The following is an 18173-nucleotide window of genomic DNA, read 5'->3' on the forward strand; positions in this document are numbered from 1 at the left end:
TGGAGTGTCCAAAGTATGGTATGAGGGCTATTTGCAATCCCTGGACGTATTTTTCTACGGCCCCCAACTGCAATTCAATAATGGGACAAATCTGGCCCAACCAGCGATGGTGGTTGACAGAAATGGTAGTTATTAAATTACAATGAATTTATGACACAAAACAAGTTAGGCACAACAGAAATTAGTCAACTTTATTAACCAGCACCTTAGCATTCTTTAATTCAAATCTGTCCAGATTTTTCCAGTGACTTTTACTCTATTACTCGACAAATTTTGCTGTTTTTTCCCCCCAAAACATCATGGCAAAGCATTACCTGCAGCTACCGATTAATCAATGTGAGTTGATCTTAAATAGGTCTTAAATTTAGTCTCATATGTAGTTGTTTTTTTCCGTGGGACTTTTCAAGTAATGGATAAAAAAAGGTACATTCTGCACATTTTTCAGTTAACCTACTAAAGCTTATTGCATACAACAAGCAATACAGAAGAAAATGCAAATACATTATTCAATTCATTTAAAAAAAGAGAAAACACATTTTCTAACCTAAAATGCAATATCAATTAGCAATTCTTAGCGTTAGCAACCTTTAGTGAATGCTTGATCATTTGTAGTGAAGGATACATCTGCAGCTACAAAAACACTTCTAACATCTACATGTGAACAACTCAGTCATTTCTGCTTGACTTAACATCAACATAGTGTAGAGATGAACTGGTGACTATTTTTTTTAAAGTAACCGATTAATAATTAGATAGCAAAAGATGCTTGACAGGAGAAAAACTGCCAGTTGGGGAGTTGAACATTTATAGAGGTTTTTCATTTTAATGTATTTAGTTTGTATATTTTGGCTCAAATTGTACAAAATATATACAATTGTAGGTTGTTTGTTCAGCAAATGGCATGTTTTAGATCACGGGTCACCAACTCCAGTCCTCAAGGGCTACCATCCTGCAACTTTTAGATTCACCTCTGCTCCAAAATGTCTGAATTTCCTCACCAGCATTCATTCCTCTCTGCAATAGGTTGTAAATGAGCAGTTTATTTGATCCAGGTGTGTTTGAGCAGAGACGCATCTAAAAATTGCAGGACGGTGGCCCTCAAGGACTGGAGTTGGTGACCCCTGTTTTAGAGTCTTTATTCTCCAGTTAAGCAATGAATAAGTTGTTGATGATTATTTCAATTATAGATTCATCATGATAAATCCGATTCAGCCCTACAAAACAGGCAAAACTCCTTTGCCGGTTTAAGCTCAATATTAATCTACACACTGTTCATCTACAAAAAGTTTAACTACATTTCATTAAACATGCCATTTATTGTTGAGCAAGTATAACAAAGTAGACATGTATTTTGTTAAAAATGTCAGTTTTTGGTCCATTATACTCTTGGCTTGATGATTCTGGCCAATGTGCCAAAACATCCAACATTCTGTGAGCAACCAGGAGTTATTTATTGGCAGTAAATCCATCTGGGGAGATAATGGAGGTGATGGAGAGATGAATGGAGCTCCACCAGGACAGTACTGACAGGAAACTTCTTGGAGGCTGCAGGAAATCTGAACACGTGTTCACCTTCCAGGAAGATGGCGACACTAAGCCACAGCTACAATGGAGTGGTTTGCATCAAAACGTATCAATGTGTTAAAACAGCCCCGTCCAATTCAGTGGAGAGCTTAAAGTGGTTTTTACAAATGTAAAAAAATAAATAAAAAAACCAGAGGAAAGGGGGAACATGTCCATCTCTAGATGTTTAAAGCTAGTAGAGAGGAGCGACGGGTAGTTTCTACACCACACTGACTAACTTAGGCTGAAAACAAATGAATGCCACAAATCTGATTATTCATAAATAAAATGTTTCATTTTTATTTTATGTGCCCATCATAGTTGCACTGCCCCAGTATTTGGTAAAACACCTGCTCAACTAAAGTACCAATTTCATTTATTACGTGGCGACGCGCCCTCCTTATCGCCTGGTTCTCGGTCCAAAACCAGTCAAAGCATCTAAAAACATTATTTTTCCAGGCTTTTATCTCTTGACTGCCGTTTCTTATGGTGGTTTTGTGTTTTGTAGGGTTTTTAAGGTTGATTTTTATTGTACTGCGCTTTGAGATTTTATGTCTGTGAAAAGCGCTTTATAAATAAACTTTACTTAATAAAGGTTTACTAAAAAGCCCTGGGAGTACAACACAGGAGCTCAGGTAAGGTTTAAAAAGAGAACTCAACTCAAACAACTATATAAATAGTTTTACATTTTAAACCAAACCTTGTTTTATGTAGATAAACAGGTAATAACAGGTAAACACCCATTATTACATTTGTTGTAATTTATTATTAAATAAATTTATGAGACAAATCAAGTTAGGCACAAAAATTATTCAATTTTACTGACCAGCTCTTTAGCATTCTTTAATTAAAATCTGACCAGATTTTCCCAGGGACTTTAACTCTGTATTCATCAGATAAACAATCCAAAAGGTTTATCTGTTTCACACAGATAAACAAACCTTTTGATAAACAGGTAAATGCCTCAACATGCAGTCGGTTTCATCTGACCAGCCGTAATTACATTCCAGATATCTAAAATGCATTCACATTGCTAAGAGCAACGCTAGCCAACAAATACACTCCAACGTTTTTACTTAAGATTGGGATGCCAGTGCCACTTTTCCCTTTGGACAACGCGCCCCCGTGTGGATTAACGCTTTCACTACACAAAGTTGGAACAAAAAAATTCAAGATCACACCAGCAGTATAAAAAGTTTTATTTAAAATATGAAAATTTCAATCAAAAGCAGGTCATGCTCATCCTCAGATTCCGCCCTGTTCTCAGACAGACAGACTAAAAAAAGATGAGATTTACATATCAAAAAACATGAGATTAACAATAAATATAACGCTCTAAACAACATCTCAGCAAACAGATGGATCCATGACAACGGACAGCACTGGTTGAGTCAAACGTGGTTAAGATGGAGACTTCAGGTGCTGCTGGTCTGCTCGCTCTTCACCGTTCTGCAGGGCGATGGGAAGAATACGTTAACATGTCCATGAGCAGAAGTAAACATTTGATGCACCTAAGTTAAATGTGCAAACAGAGCGTTCAACAGGGATTCCACATAAGGTCTGCTGCATGATTACACTGTTTAGACTAGAGGTGTGCCGATCGATCATAATCGGACGATTTCCGTGAAAAAGTGTCAGAGAGCTAAACAAATAACCCGCAAAATTATTTAAGTCTTCGAGCTGCGATGCAAGACGCTGGTTCTGCTCTCACTGTTGAACCGTCTACAGGTAGACAGAGCGCCGCTTCTGCTCCACCTGGTAGTGACTCTCACACCGAACCTCTGCTTAAAGCTGCAACATCTAACTTAAAAAATACATTTTACATATGTATTAAAACTTTCGCTGTCCTAACATGAGACAGATAATCTCTGAAAAAAGAATCGATCTCCTCCCTGTTCTGCATAATTACTCCACTCAGTCAGAAACAGCCACTCAGAACTAGCAGTAATCAGCTAGCCGCCATGCTATCAGGAAGTTTTCATTCAGTAACTCAGGATTGTTTATTGTAATGGATCCTGTATTTGCCTTTGAATGTTAAGTTTTATGCTTGAATTTTTTTGGCAATGTTGAGAGGTTTTATTTTTGGCTCTTTGCATTATTTAGCCTCTTCAGAGCCTTCATATGTTATCAGTTAAAGATAGTATTACTGATAGCAGTACAATTTACACAATGCCTGTTTTGTTTTTTTCTTGGAAAAAGTTATTAAAACAAGTTTTTGTCTAAATTAAGGTGAATTCATGGTTCCTTTTTCCACATAATGTAACCGGTAGTGTTTATGATAAAAAAAAAAAAAAATTTTGTTATCGGTATCGGTGATCGGCCCTCATGGGTGATCAGAATCGGAATCGGCAGGAAAAAACCTGATCAGCACATCTCTAGTTTAGACTCTTAGAGCTTTTCTGATTTTTCACTTCAGGATTTCTTTTTTGAAAAAGGTCGTTGTTGTCGTTACCCTATGGATTCAGCCTTTTCTGAGCCGCTGTCTTTTGTCTTATCCTCTTCTTTCACATCTAAAACATGAGGAAACAGAAATATTTATTATCAGCTATTGAAGCACAACTTCATTCTCGTCTATCCCTCCAGAGTGACCTGCTTTCTTCTCCTCGCTCTCCTTCTCCTCGTCCACTTTTGGTCTTTTGGTGCTCTTCTTGTGATTGGCTGTGTTCCTCCTGCCTCCCTGCCCCTCATCCTCAGAGTCAGAGAACTCTTCATCACAGGCTATCCTCTTATCTGTGGCACGAACTGCAATTACACAAAGAATACTTTCATAAGAAACTTACATAAATTCTGACTACAAAGACCCAATAAACACATCTGTCACAGACTCTATTTGGTCTATTTCTATAGAATCAAATCAACCAATGTCGTCTCAAGGCACATTACAACACAAGTCATTTGTCACATACATTCCACCTGGTCCTAGTTATCAAACAGCACATTAAGAGCAGTTCAGAGCTGTGTCCGAATTCAGGGTCTGCATCCTTCGAGGGACGGATTTGTAGGCCGATTACGACATAACGTGGCGACAAGGCCTGTCCGAATTCAAAGACTCCTTCAAATGCGTCCTTTTCCCAGATTTGAAGGATGGGTCCGGTGTATCCTTCACTGCCCAGGGTATCCCATAATTCATTGCGGGTTCCAACTGGGCATTCAGGCAGAGTTTAGCTATATAATACTTTAAAAGACACAACGTGATTTGGTACAACGCTTTTAGGCGAGAATGTAAGTGTGTAAATCTCAAATATCTGCTCAGTTCATCAATACATCACCTAATTGCAATATTGCTCTGACATTTTCGGACCTGTCTGCTACACCCAGCTCCCCTCGCCAGCTGTCAGCTGGCCGGGCGCTCCAGGTTCCGTACACCGAGAGAAAACGCCCAACTCCTGGCACATTGTTATAAAAACTCCCGCTAGCTTTCCCCAATGAGTGGGAGTTAAACACAGATATTATTCAGACAGGTCAGGTTGAAAAATGTTTAGTTTATAAAGTATTTCAAAGCAGAGCACATCAGTTTGATTAATTAATTAAAGTTAAGCCTTCAAACATAATAGGTTTATTTAACCGTAATGTCCTATCTGCGATGTGGAGAGTATTATATTTGTGAACGAATAATTTGCTTATTATTTCCTTATACTTTTCACCCTGTAGAAAAGTGCAGTACACATTTGAACATTTTAGAATCAAACTAAGAGATTTCCTTTTTACTATGGAACATCCTTTACTATAAAAGGTGAAGAATAATATAGAAATCACTAATACATGACTGAAAAACAAACTTTGACTCCGTTGTTTTTTTTTCTTCTCCACTCTCTACTTCACGCCGTCACGGTTGCTTGGCAACATGAGTTACACTGAGGTGGGGGCAGGGACAGTTGGTGAAGGCTAGACCTGTCCAAATCCACAGATATTTTTCTTCCGGTCTTAGTTTATTCCCGGCCTTCGAAGGACCCGTCCTACGTAGACCAGACCTTCCAAGGATGCAGACCCTGAATTCGGACACAGTTTAAAATTCAAATTAGTTCAAAAAGTTTCTCAGGACACCCAGAGGACTGCATGGAGTCATTGGCTGGCTTGAGGCGTTCGCTCCTCCTGGACCAGCAGGGGGCGACAGTAGCCTGTCACTTGTTTCATTGATTTCAGAGCAATTCTTCATTCTGAACATGTAGTGACAGGAGAGAGGAAGAACTCCAGCAGAACCAAGGGTCTAAAATTGGAGCAATTTAATCTTTAAATCATTTTATGATCCCATGTGACGGCACATGTGAATAAACTGATATTTATTGATGCTCTCGTGGAATAACTGACAGGGAAAGTAGTAAAAATAACACTTCCAATAAAACTGTCTTTTTTTTCTTCTTTTTTTACATTAATTGAGACGATATATCAAACTTTGTATCATGATAAGGCATTTGTCACAATAAACAAAACAATTAAATGCCCATCCCTGGTTTTTATCAAGACGATTTATCCAAGCTTGTGACTGAAGCAGAGGACAGCCTTACTGGACAAGCGTTTGTCAGGGTCCTCGGTGTCCTCGTCCACCGTGTCCTCAGGGACAGCGTCCTCTGGGATGGCCTGCATCTGGACCCCAGGGGCATGAGGCAGCATCCGCAGATTCTCAAACAGCCGCTGCCTGAAAGGTCAGAGTTCAACACTGTCAAGCATGTTCTGTGATCAAATGGTCAACAGCGGCATGAATGTTAATACTGATCTCTAGGTAGGCTGCCGGTGCAGAAAGCAACCACACATACTTGATCTTGTCCATATACTCCATTGTGTTCTGGTTTGTCATGTTGGAGGGGCTGATGTGCAGCTTGAAGTCAGGTCCAAAGTACTCAAAATAGTCATTGTATGGAAGTTCTGCAACAGGAAGAAGAGGAAGCCACAATAAGAATAAGAGAAACAGAGGGAGAAGCACCGATCCACTCAATCACCTCCTGATCTTGCTTCAGCTTGCTTTCTGGTGTTAGTGCTGATTGTCCTGGAAAACCTTACAGAATTTCACAGTTTTGTCAGAATTGGGGGGGGGGGGGGAATCGGACTGTGGTGATACCCTGACCAGCTTTGTAACACCTGGAACTGCACAGCTGCTGAACTCATCATACAAACTACTCAGAGAAACACTGATAAAAACATTGTTAAAGGGTTAATAGAGGAGCCATGTTGTGATGACTTCCTGAAGGAGTCTCAGAAAGAACAAGAGTTTCTTAAAGAGACACAGGCCCAATTTCAACATGTTAAATCAGTAAGTAAAATGTATTTTAAGTCATATTTGACATATATTTTAACATAATACATCATAACAACTGAAGGGTAACACAGTTAATTGATTATGCTATAAAATAGCACTATGTGCCTAGCAAAGACATAATACTGCTACTGCTTTAGCTGCGCCAATTATTTGTCCAGCACAAAATGTTCTCAGAACACGTCCCCTAAAATACAGAAAGCTTCTTCATTTCTCTCTGAAAGAATAACTTAGCACACAGTTACCAGAGGTCATCAGTACAAGCACTCACGCACGCACGCGCACACACGCACGCACACACAACCTCACTCAGATAATGTAAGAATGAAATTTGAAAACTGACACTAGAGACCTTTGACACCATATTCGCTGTTCAAAGCTGACAGGAAGTGCTTCAGGTCATTTTCACAGCAACTGATGAGTGACCAGCAACGAACCATCAGGGATGTCTGTATCCAGAGCGACGGACGTCTCATAGGTCCAGCAGCGAGCCACGTTCCGGATTGTGTATCCTCCTCCACCCAGCATCAGCAGTGGCAGGTTAAACGACTTCATGTACTCCACACACTTGGCGTGACCTGTTTGGACACGGGGACAAACGTCAAACTCTTCCTGGAAGCTTCACCCGCTTGGACAGAGTGTGGTGTGTCTCTGGACCTCGGATGGTGAGGTTGAAGCATCCGAGGCGGTCTCCAGACAGAGAGTCGGCGCCACACTGGAGCACCACGGCGCTGGGCTGGTACATCTCCATCACCTTGGCCATCACCTGCAGGATCACAGAGCACAATTCCATTCTGAGAGGAATTTTACGCTTCTGGTGTCCAATTACTGCTGAAGACAGGAGTGAGTGTTTGTGGAGAATAAAGTCGCCTCCATTTAAAAATCACTTTAACAGAGAGAAACAAACACAGATGGCTTTGTGGATAATGTAAATATTTGAAAAACACAGCTATAGATTGTAACAGTTTCTGCAGGTTTCAACAGCTGAAATGTAAGACTTTTTAAGACCATTATGAATGAAATTTAAGATCTGTATCGCAACAGTAGCAAAAGAAAATTGCATGTTGCTAACTAGATGGTTACTGCCTAGTCAGAGACCGCAGTGAAGATGTCGACACACAACTCAATATCTAATGTATAAGATGTTAAATAGTCCTACCACAACAAAATTTAAGACTTGTGATTAACATATTAAATGATAACATACATTTTTTTAAGTAAATTTAAGACAGTCTCTTGGTGCACATGTTCTACCAACTAGCAGTCATTTAAGTTAATAACCTCTTAGATCACATATGTCAAAGTCAAGGCCCGCGGGCCACATCCGGCCCGCAAATCAATTATCTATGGCCCCCTGAATGATATTTAATTACTATGAGAACCGGCCCGCAAGCCAGAGCCGCCCGCTCGTGTTTTGCCTGCAAACACTACATTTCCCATAATGCAACGGTAGCCCGCGAAGTGACTACAGCGCGCCCAAACGGCTTCATTATTAATCAGCTCAGAGCCTCACCCCGAACATTGATGAACTTGTACAAAAGATGAGACACCTCCAAGTATCAGGCTCAGCCTCAGACAAGTGAGCATCACAGAGCAGTAACGTATTTTCAGTTTATAAGTTTCAGGTAAATTTTTACATTTGTTTCTACAAGACGTGATTTTTCTTTGAATGAAGTATTGTTTTGTCTGTGTGCCATATATTTTTGTATTTTATTTTATTTTATTGTATTTATTTTTCAGTTGAATGGATTCAGGTAAAATTGCAGATAAGAGCCATGAGAAAGAATACAACTGATTTGATTTATTTTTTTACTTTACTATTTGAAAGCAGTGATCGGTAGGATCATAGAGCAGCACAGTAATGCATTTTCAGTTTATAAGTGCATAAATCAAATGCACTTTGATTTATGCATTTATCTTGATATTAAGAAACATATTTTGTTTTTAAAAACAATTAAATTTGTTGCTGTTTGCCTCTTGAAAAATGTTTTCCCTTGAAGTTACTGACAGAGCCATAACAAAATATTGCTTTATTCATTTAATTGTTAAATAATATACACTGTGTTAGGTCTTGGTTCAATAGGCTATGTGCAATCATTTCAATATGTTTTAATAAACATTAAACCAGTCCGGCCCTCGGCTTGTAGCAAATTTGTTTTTTTGGCCCTCTGTGTATTTGACTTTGACATCCCTGTCTTAGATAGTAAAACACTATAGAGATTTGTGATACATTTCAGGAAAGTGACAAACTGTTCTGACCACCATTATATCAGCTTTTGATATTGGTCGTGTTAAGGTGCTAACTGTGTGCTCACTATCAGTGGTTGTGTTTCCATTGACAGTGTAATTGAGCAATTTGACGTTCTGAAAATGAATTAGCTTGATGGAGACACACAATTTTCTAACGTTTTGGCGCTGAGATAAGGTGGATTTTTTTGGGCTATACAGAAATTGGTTTATTTCTTAAAATTGCAATGAAAACACTTTTTTTGTGTCACACAAGTCACATGATCAACTACAACATGTTGCCACTGCTGCAAACCACAAAGAAGAGGACAACAGTAGGTAGGAGGAGGAGGATGGCGCAGTGTGTTTTTTAATTAACAAACTTATTCACGTGATTTTAATTGCATTCCTTATTTAATGGAAACACTGCAATTGTGGAATTGTGTTTTCCCAACAAGAAATATTTTTAAAATGTTTGCACACATTTTTAATGGAAATGAAGCCAATGTGTCGCTTGTTAACCCTTTAGTTTTTCCACATCAAAATGGCCACCTGCACTCAGAGCCCAGAGATTATCTCACCCAGTTAGAGTGCTGGTCATTAGCAATTTCTTAGACAAACGTCAGACAAAGTTTTGAAGACATAACTAATAGAAGTGGAAGGTAGAAAAATGTCCAGGTTTCTACGAACAGGTTTGAAGATTTTCTCGTAGGACTCGTCGTCGATGCCGTCCCTCAGTGGGAAGTTGACAGCGTAATATTTGCCTTTTCCAGCTCCGATGTCCTGAAACGCAACACAAACCTGATCAGCTTGTAATTATCAGAAACAGTATGCCTCCATCATGATTTTCCTCTAAACATCCTTTCCTACATTAACCAGCTCCCAGCTGGAGCCGGTGTTTTCCGGCCTCTATCCTGAGGCCGGATGTTTTCTGTTCTCTCCTCACCCTGAGGTCTCCGGTTCCAGGGAAGTACTCTCCGTATTTATGAAAGGACACGGTCATGACTCTGTCTGTAGTGTAGAATGCTTCCTCTACTCCATCGCCATGATGGATGTCAATATCAATATAGAGCACCCTCTGGTGGTACCTGGGGGAAACAAAAAGACTTCACCAGGTCTGGTTAAGCACAACTGGAGGTTTGTTTCCTTACTAAAAATACTGGTTGATAATCTTACTTGAGCAGCTCCAAGATGGCCAACACGATGTCATTGACGTAGCAGAAGCCTGAAGCTTCAGACTTCTTGGCGTGGTGCAGTCCTCCGGCCCAGTTCACTGCAATGTCCGTCTGCTGACGGTTCAGCTTCACCGAGCCAGCTACGCAGAACACAAGGTGCTTCATTAAAGAGAAAGATCTGAGGTACAAATGTCTCTTGCTGATCTATTTCCACGACGCAACTTCTTCTACATAGAAGCTTGTGTCAACTGGTATGCAGGTCAAATCTAACAAGAACTATTTGTATCTGAAATAGTGAAGCATCCTTTTTGCCGATACAATCAGTCTACCGATTGGCTTTTGAATTGCTTTGGCTGTCAGCATTTTAAAATTTTTTAATATTTTTAGATGCTTGTTTCCACTCCTGTCAATACATTTAATAGATAAAAATCCTAAAGGTTTTAAACACCACTGAAAAAAATCTAAAACATAGACCTGAAGTTTAATCTTTTCATCCCAATTTCTGAAAGCAGGAGACGCTCGTCAGTCAGCAGGAAAAGTGTTGCACTTTTATCATCGCTGCACCAGCACACCACTCCATGTCGACTCATCTATACTTCATAATAATTCATGACCAACAACATGCATTAGTTAATATTTAATGTATTATTTTGTATCAACACCAATAATAATTTCCAAGACAACTAGGTAAATGGTAGCCTGGCGTTTACCTCCTTACATTTCTCATCTCCCTTCGATGGGAAAAACTTGATTTCTCCCATCGAGTTTGATTTGAGTTTCAACCGACTCAATGAAGGAGATGTGAAAGATGAATTTGATTTTCTGTGCTGTTTTATGATTGTAGTCTGCTTATGTTTGTAGTTTGGCATAGGCAGTGGAGGAAGTGAACGAAGCTGTTCAGACCATGTTGGATACGTTTCAAAATACAGAGCAATTAAAGTCAGAGCAAGAAAAGAATATATAAGACATTTTATTGCTGGACAGGAAATGATGGCTCTACTCCCTATGGGGTTAGGATTAGGACTAATTAACAACCATCTGCTATAGCTTTCTTCACGATTGAGCTGGCAAGTTAAATATGTCATGGCCAAATGTTAGTGATTAGATAAGATTTCAAACTTCAACAGACTCCATGCCCTCAGGAAGCAATCATTTCTCAACAGCCGAGGGTCCAGATCCTCTGGACGAAGCAAAGTGTAGAACAAGGGACAGATTTCACCAGGCTGGGTCACCTGGTGATCAAACTACTCATGTTTTAGTTCCAACTGGATAACGACTCGGACTGAATTCCCATCCAAGTACATTGTCTCTCCATTTACACAGAGATGTAACATGAGCAAGCTTTAAATATCACGTCTCAATCTGAGAATTAGCAGAAATATGCCCATCTTGAATAAAGGGTTCAAATTACCAGCAGAGTTACCCATAGATTGAAGAAATTAATGTGTTTTAATGACAAAATCCATAACCTCTCTATGCATGCAGCCCATTATAATTGGGACTCACCAGCAGAGCCCCCTGCAGACAGCTGGCAGAACTCAAACAAGCCATCAAACACAGGGCAGTCCTCCCCAACGTTGACTGGAAGGAAACAATAAAAAACTAATCAACTATACGCAAGATAAATAAGGTACCCAAACTTTCACCCGCATTCTAAAAATGCTCCAGAGACAGTGAGCTCTCACATCGCTGCATCTGCTTGCTGAACTCAGACATGTTGTCCGGCCGGATGGATCTGAGGAACTTGATGTAGTCGTCACTGTGGTACTTGGTCATCTCATCTGCAGTGGCTTTATGTGGTCGCTGAGGGCCAAACACACACACACGCACGCACGCACACTCAATGAAAACTCAGACAGGGAAAGAGGTGACAGACTTTTCAATTAAGCAATGAGAGAGAGAACTGTTGAGTCGTACACAGACAACGTACATAGACCTCCATCTTTCTGTACAGTCCGTAGTTCAGAAGAAGGTTGTGGGTCATCCGGATGCGGTGCGGCTTCATGGGATGACCTTGTCCGTAGTAATAATTTCCTATGTCACCTGCAAGGCAAATCAGGGATCAGTTCAATGTTAAGCTTCTGACTTTGTCATGTTCTTGGTACATTTCAGAGTATAAAAATGTTATGGTAATGTCATTATTTAAGAAAATTGTTCAAATAATAAGTGAATTAGCAAGAGCCAAAAACGAGTTTATTTAACAGCATTATATAGTCACTTGATCCAAAATGATTTAGGATTAGCATGTTACTTAGAAGGTCTGTGTGATGGACAAACCCACAACAGCCCTCATGCACCTTCATTTCCTTTTTTTCAGTTTCTTTATTTCATTAATTTGCAGTTTAAAATGAACATGTCACATGTTGACATAAAAGTTATGAATGAAAAGGTCACTTCAAGAAAAAGAAATCTTGTATTTTAACCCAAAACAGGCAATGTGTGCACGTATAAAGAAAATAAATAAAAACCTTCTTTGTAATAATACAGCACTTTACTGAATTAATATACTTTATTATACCTTGTAGAGGTGTGCCGATCGATCGGTCACCGATCATAATCGGACGATTTTCGTAAAAAAGTGCATGATCGGTGATTATTGGCTCTTGTTGCCGATATCGATCACCTGCATCTCATTTCGCAGCCTGCCTGTGCAGCTGGTCTCCTCTTTCCTTCCCACTGCGCAAATGCGCAGCAACAAATCCTAAACTATGTGGAACAATAACGCAACTATAATGAGTGAATGGGGAAGTTTGAGTGTTGCGGCGGAAAATTGAAGCACGTCAGAGAGACTATATATACCACCTTCTGTCAAATTTTAATCCGAGTTTGATGGATTAAACGTTATCAAAGCCCGCCCCCTTTAAATCCCCCCTCCCCCATAGGACATTTGTGACCTCCTGACCTTCCCCCAAGGAAAGTTTGTGACCTCGTGACCTTCCCCTATGGAAACTTTGTAACCTCCCCCCTCCCCCCATAGGACGTTTGTGACCTTGTGACCTTCCCCTATGGAAACTTTGTAACCTCCCCCCTCCCCCCATAGGACGTTTGTGACCTTGTGACCTTCCCCTATGGAAACTTTGTAACCTCCCCCTCCCCCATAGGACGTTTGTGACCTCGTGACCTTCCCCTATGGAAACTTTGTAACCTCACCCTTCCCCCCATAGGACGTTTGTGACCTCGTGACCTTCCCCTATGGAAACTTTCTGACCTCCTCCCCTCCCCCCATAGGACGTTTGTGACCCTGTGACCTCCGATACCCTTCAGTCAAATTTTAATTGGAGTTTGAAGGATTAATTGATATTAAACCCCTCCCCCCTTCCTGTGACCGGAAATTCCCCCACGAACAAATACTTTAATCATACGGGAACTTTGTAACCTCCTGACCTCTCTCTGTGACCATCTGCTCAGCGTTAACTCCTCCCGAACTCTTTGAATTAACAAATAGGAATCATTTACTTGTAAGTGAATAAATAAATATACTATATTCTAAACCATGTTGAATTAGATTAGGAATAATGTAACTATCTCAGGTTTTAAACAGATTGTCATGCTGCGTGTGCATGCGTGTGTCTGTCATTAAAGAATGGGGCCGGGGAGTCTTGCTGCCGGTGTGTGTGTGTGTGTGTGTGCGTGTGTGTCCTCAAGCATGAGAAACCCACAGGATACGTCAGACATTCCTTCTGACAATAGCTTACAGTGCATTATTTGATGTTAGACTACCTCTGAAGGAAAACAACAGTTTAACTGTTTTACTACAATATTTAGCTTACGGTGCGTTATTTGGTGTTGGACAACAGACTTATAGTCTGGTAAGAGGGACTGACCTCTGTCCAGCACACCAAAGTATTTGTATGTCCCTGCATAAGAGCGGGTAGAAACCTCTGAAAGACAACAACAGTTTAACTGTTTTACTGCAATATTTAGCTTACGGTGCGTTATTTGTTTTTGGACAACAGACTTTTAGCTAGGTATGAGGGATACCCTCAGAAGGAAAACAACAATTTAACTGTTTTACTGTAAATATTCAGCTTACGGTGCATTATTTGGTGTTGTTGTGACCTCCCGACCTCTCTTTGTGACCATCTGCTCACCGTTAACTCCTCCTGAACTCTTTGAATTAAGCAATAGAAACAGAATCATTTACTTGTAAGTAAATAAATAAATATACTATATTCTAAATCATGTTGATTTAGATTAGGAATGTTGTAACTATCTCAGGTTTTAAACAGATTGTCTTCTTGTTGGGTCTGCGTGTATCTATCATTAAAGAAGGGGGTTACGGGGAGAGCCTTTGCTGCTGCGTGTGTGTGTGTGTGTGTGTGTGTGTGTGCTCAAGCATGAGAAACCCACAGGATATGTCAAACAGCAATATTTAAGGTAGCACGACTAGTTAGTCATTTCCTTCATCCGTTCCGAAAACAGTCACTTACATTTTAAACTCTATAGATACCTTTCTGTAACACTTGCTAGTGTGATACATTTCAGTAAAAGTTCCTCATCTGTAATTGCATTTCTTAAAGATATGTGGCAAGTAGTAAACAGGCCTACATGAGGCTACTCAAATGTAACTTTTAGTTTTCTGCAGTGAAAGTGAAAGACAAACTCTAACATCACTGCCTTTCCAGGATTTGTCCTCGCATCATTGTGAATTCTACTTTGCTTCAGTCTTTTTCCTGCTGTTGAATCAATGCCACAAATTAGGAAAGGTGGAGCTGATCAGTCACTGCTCTCCTAGTGCATTTAAATGCCAACAAACTGCCAGGTGAATGGTAGTTTTTCTGAATACATATGCACCCTACACTACACTTCAGATTTTGGTGTTCTTTGCATAAACAAGACAGTTTTTCCTCCAATTTATGATATGAAAACCCAAGAATACATATGGAAGTTTGTGGCTGAAATGCAAAATATAAGAAATGGAAGAGGGGGTTGGTGAATACTTTTCATAAACGACATGTTTTACCCTAGTAATAACAGAAAAAAAGAAAACAGTTCAGTAACATCCCTCCTGTCATCCATCCAAAGAGAAAAGAAAGCCTGGTAGAATAATATCCAACTGAATGGCTAATAAATGAAGGCAGATGCATCTTTGGTGCGTTTCTTGTCAAGCCATTTACTAAACGTGAATTTCAAACTCTGTGGACGCACATCTTCTTTTGGATTTTTCCCATGAATGTTTTCAAGAGGCATGAGAACTTTTCAAGATGTGATAAACTGAAGTGCACTTAATGACATAATCACTTCTGTTTAAACAAACCAATAGTTATGGGAGATACAAGAACATTTACCAAAGATACAAGACAACGCCAGGGGTGAAAGTAAAGGGGTACGGCAGGGTACTGCGTACCCCTAAAAGATTTAGAGGGGGTACGAAGTACCTGAAAGAGAGGGGAGCGGCTGTCTGCTGTAAAAAATCAGTGGGTTCACTGTGCAGCAGCAAGTGCGTTCACTAATTAGCCGTGACTGATTCGTTTTTCAAGAACAATCTAAAACAGACTTAATCAGTTAATAAATAACTTTTTTTTTCCCATTTCATATTGTTTCTGAACTGTTCTGAACTTGCTAGAGCAGAGCTGCAATATGTCGATCTTGGAAGGCATTAATACAAACAGCGTCCTGAGAGCAGCACGTCCTCCTCTGACTCCTTATCAAAACTTCCGTAACTTTATTAAACAACAACAAAAAAATCAACAAAACATGTTCAAATTAATGACCCAACCGCAATAATAATCTCAGTTATTGTTTCAACAAGGTGTTGCGCAATTCTGTGCGTTTCGGTTCCATTACCAAAATAACGAGCAGAGCAGGAGTTTAAAATGAACTAATCAATCACAGCTGTGTTCAGGGAGCACTTATTAATGATCACAAAATAAATATCAAGCCTGAAAACCTGATATTGTAACGGACTGAATGTTATGTTTTTAATGTAATCTCTGGTCGGCTTGTGGAGCGCAGGCGGTTGCCACGGCAACAGGTGTGCTTAAATGCCAGAGAGACGGAGAGTAAAAATGTGCGAGTGGTTTAGAGTTGATCACCTGTTCGGGTTGTTTTACCTTTGTATTGGTGCATCTCAGCCGCTGTAGTTTCTGAACATTCAATAAACGACAAACTTGGACTAATTACCTCGTTCTTTGTGAGTATACGTCATTTACAACAAACATCAAACACGGTAAATATGTTTCATTAAGTATTTAACAAACAAATGGCTTCTACCGCAATAATTATGTGAAATTAAACTGTCTAATATAAAAAGTAGTTTGGTGCTGTTGGGCACAGAGTCTGAGAGGCTTTTCCTTTATCAAACAATTATTTTTTTGCCTCTTATTTAGTGGAAATATTGATGTTAGTGAGACTTTCTCCAAAATGGTAACCTTGTTCAACCTTTATAGCTCCACTGTTGAAAATGAGAAGCTAACATTCACAAATGACATTGAAATAAAATCCAGTCCAACATCTCGTTTGAGGTGATTCCTCTGGAACCGTTGGAGGAAAAATATCCCAACTTCAGAAGATGAGCTTTTAACTTAACAGAGCTCTGTGGTTCCTCCTGTCAGTATGAGAGTCAGGGTGAGGAGGCGCCATGTTAGGAAGAGAAGTGGAAGCTGCAGGATCTTCAGAACAAACAGGTCATGATTCTAGGCTACTGATTATCCCTCTGTCTTGACACAGGATCAATATAACCTGTTTAAAAGATAAAATGGTTATATGCCAGACATGGAAAACAGGGATGTAGTCCATGCCATGATGTTCAGAGTTTAGGTTTCATGGCATCTCAAGGTGTCAACATTGCAGCCAGTGTGCTGAGAGAAATACAGCTTTAGCTTTATTTTGTAGCAATACAAGAGCTACCCAGCTTATATATATATATATATATATATATATTGTCATAGTACCCCCAAGAATTTAAAACTACTTTCACCCTTGGACAACACAAAGCAATCAGATCTGAGTGCAGCCAATGTGTAATACATTTTCTTTTACTCTTTCTTCACCAACTTCATTAAATCAGCGTGCAGAGTTCCTAGTCAATTTTATTGCACTCATTTGAAAACAGCAACGACTAAACAGTCTGGAGATAAAATCCCCAGGGCAAACACAGCCCATGTAACTGAATTAGGAAAATTTCAGCCGCCTTCGTCTTATCAAATTATATTGTTTTAAATAATTATTAGTATACACGTATTTATTATCTAACACTTAATTCCGGCATGTTTGAAATATTTTGGTAGCCATTTTCGTAATTAAGCTAAGTTAGTTGAAATATAGAACGCTGGGTGACTGAGCTCCGTGGACGCCATTGAGCCATCCTTAATCAGGCTACTTGTGTGTTGCTAGTTAGCTGTCGCTACAATCACCTGCAGCAGCAGCTATTAGCTTCATGGCTAATGTTAGCCTGCCAAATACAGCAGTAATTCGTCACATACCGTCGTAGTAGTAGCAGACCTTCTTCTTGGTCCCACCTGCTGTGGTGTAAGCCATGTCGGAATCAGCTTTTTGGGGGGGAACAGTTTTGAATTAATTTGATCAAACGGCAAAGAGGATGGGCGACATCAACACGGCTCTGCTTGGTAGGAGGAGCAACTTCTGGACGGGGCGGAGAGGCGAGGCGAGGCGACCCGCTGACAGGCGACGGAGAGGTGGGGGCCGTCTCAGCGATGGACCATGAGTTCAAATGACCCGAATATCATTTTTTGGGTTCCCTTACAGAATTAATACTTAAGAATGTTTAATAAAATATATGCTAATTCAAAAATCGAACATATGATACAGAGCTATAGTATGTTAGTAGTAGTTGTTTTAAGTTATCAACAGAGGTAACTATTACTCTGTCACAATTATTTGAATACGTTTTTGAAACAGAAAAGAAAGAAAAAAACATCTTGCAATTTATGTTAATTTCTGAATCTTGCTAGTTTTTTTCCCTTATTTTTATATTTTTTAACATTTTAGTCTTCATA

At 39.7% G+C, this 18173-nt stretch overlaps 1 protein-coding gene across 1 annotated transcript; it reads right to left on the minus strand.

Moving 5' to 3' along the window:
- Positions 1–2745: 2745 nt before the first annotated feature.
- Positions 2746–17817, minus strand: LOC103458004 (histone deacetylase 2). The gene is made up of 14 exons (XM_081602326.1): positions 17640–17817; positions 12146–12258; positions 11901–12018; positions 11722–11796; positions 10217–10355; positions 9987–10128; positions 9731–9823; positions 7472–7580; positions 7252–7392; positions 6318–6426; positions 6069–6199; positions 4153–4305; positions 4016–4073; positions 2746–3012 (listed from the first exon to the last, which is right to left on the minus strand). Exons 1-14 carry the CDS (start codon positions 17692–17694, stop codon positions 2979–2981), a joined length of 1470 nt encoding a protein of 489 aa, XP_081458452.1. The 5' UTR covers positions 17695–17817; the 3' UTR covers positions 2746–2978.
- Positions 17818–18173: the final 356 nt, after the last annotated feature.

Source organism: Poecilia reticulata, chromosome 21 (assembly GCF_904066995.2).
Source record: "Poecilia reticulata chromosome 21, P_reticulata-male-v2, whole genome shotgun sequence".
Lineage (NCBI taxonomy): Eukaryota > Metazoa > Chordata > Actinopteri > Cyprinodontiformes > Poeciliidae > Poecilia > Poecilia reticulata.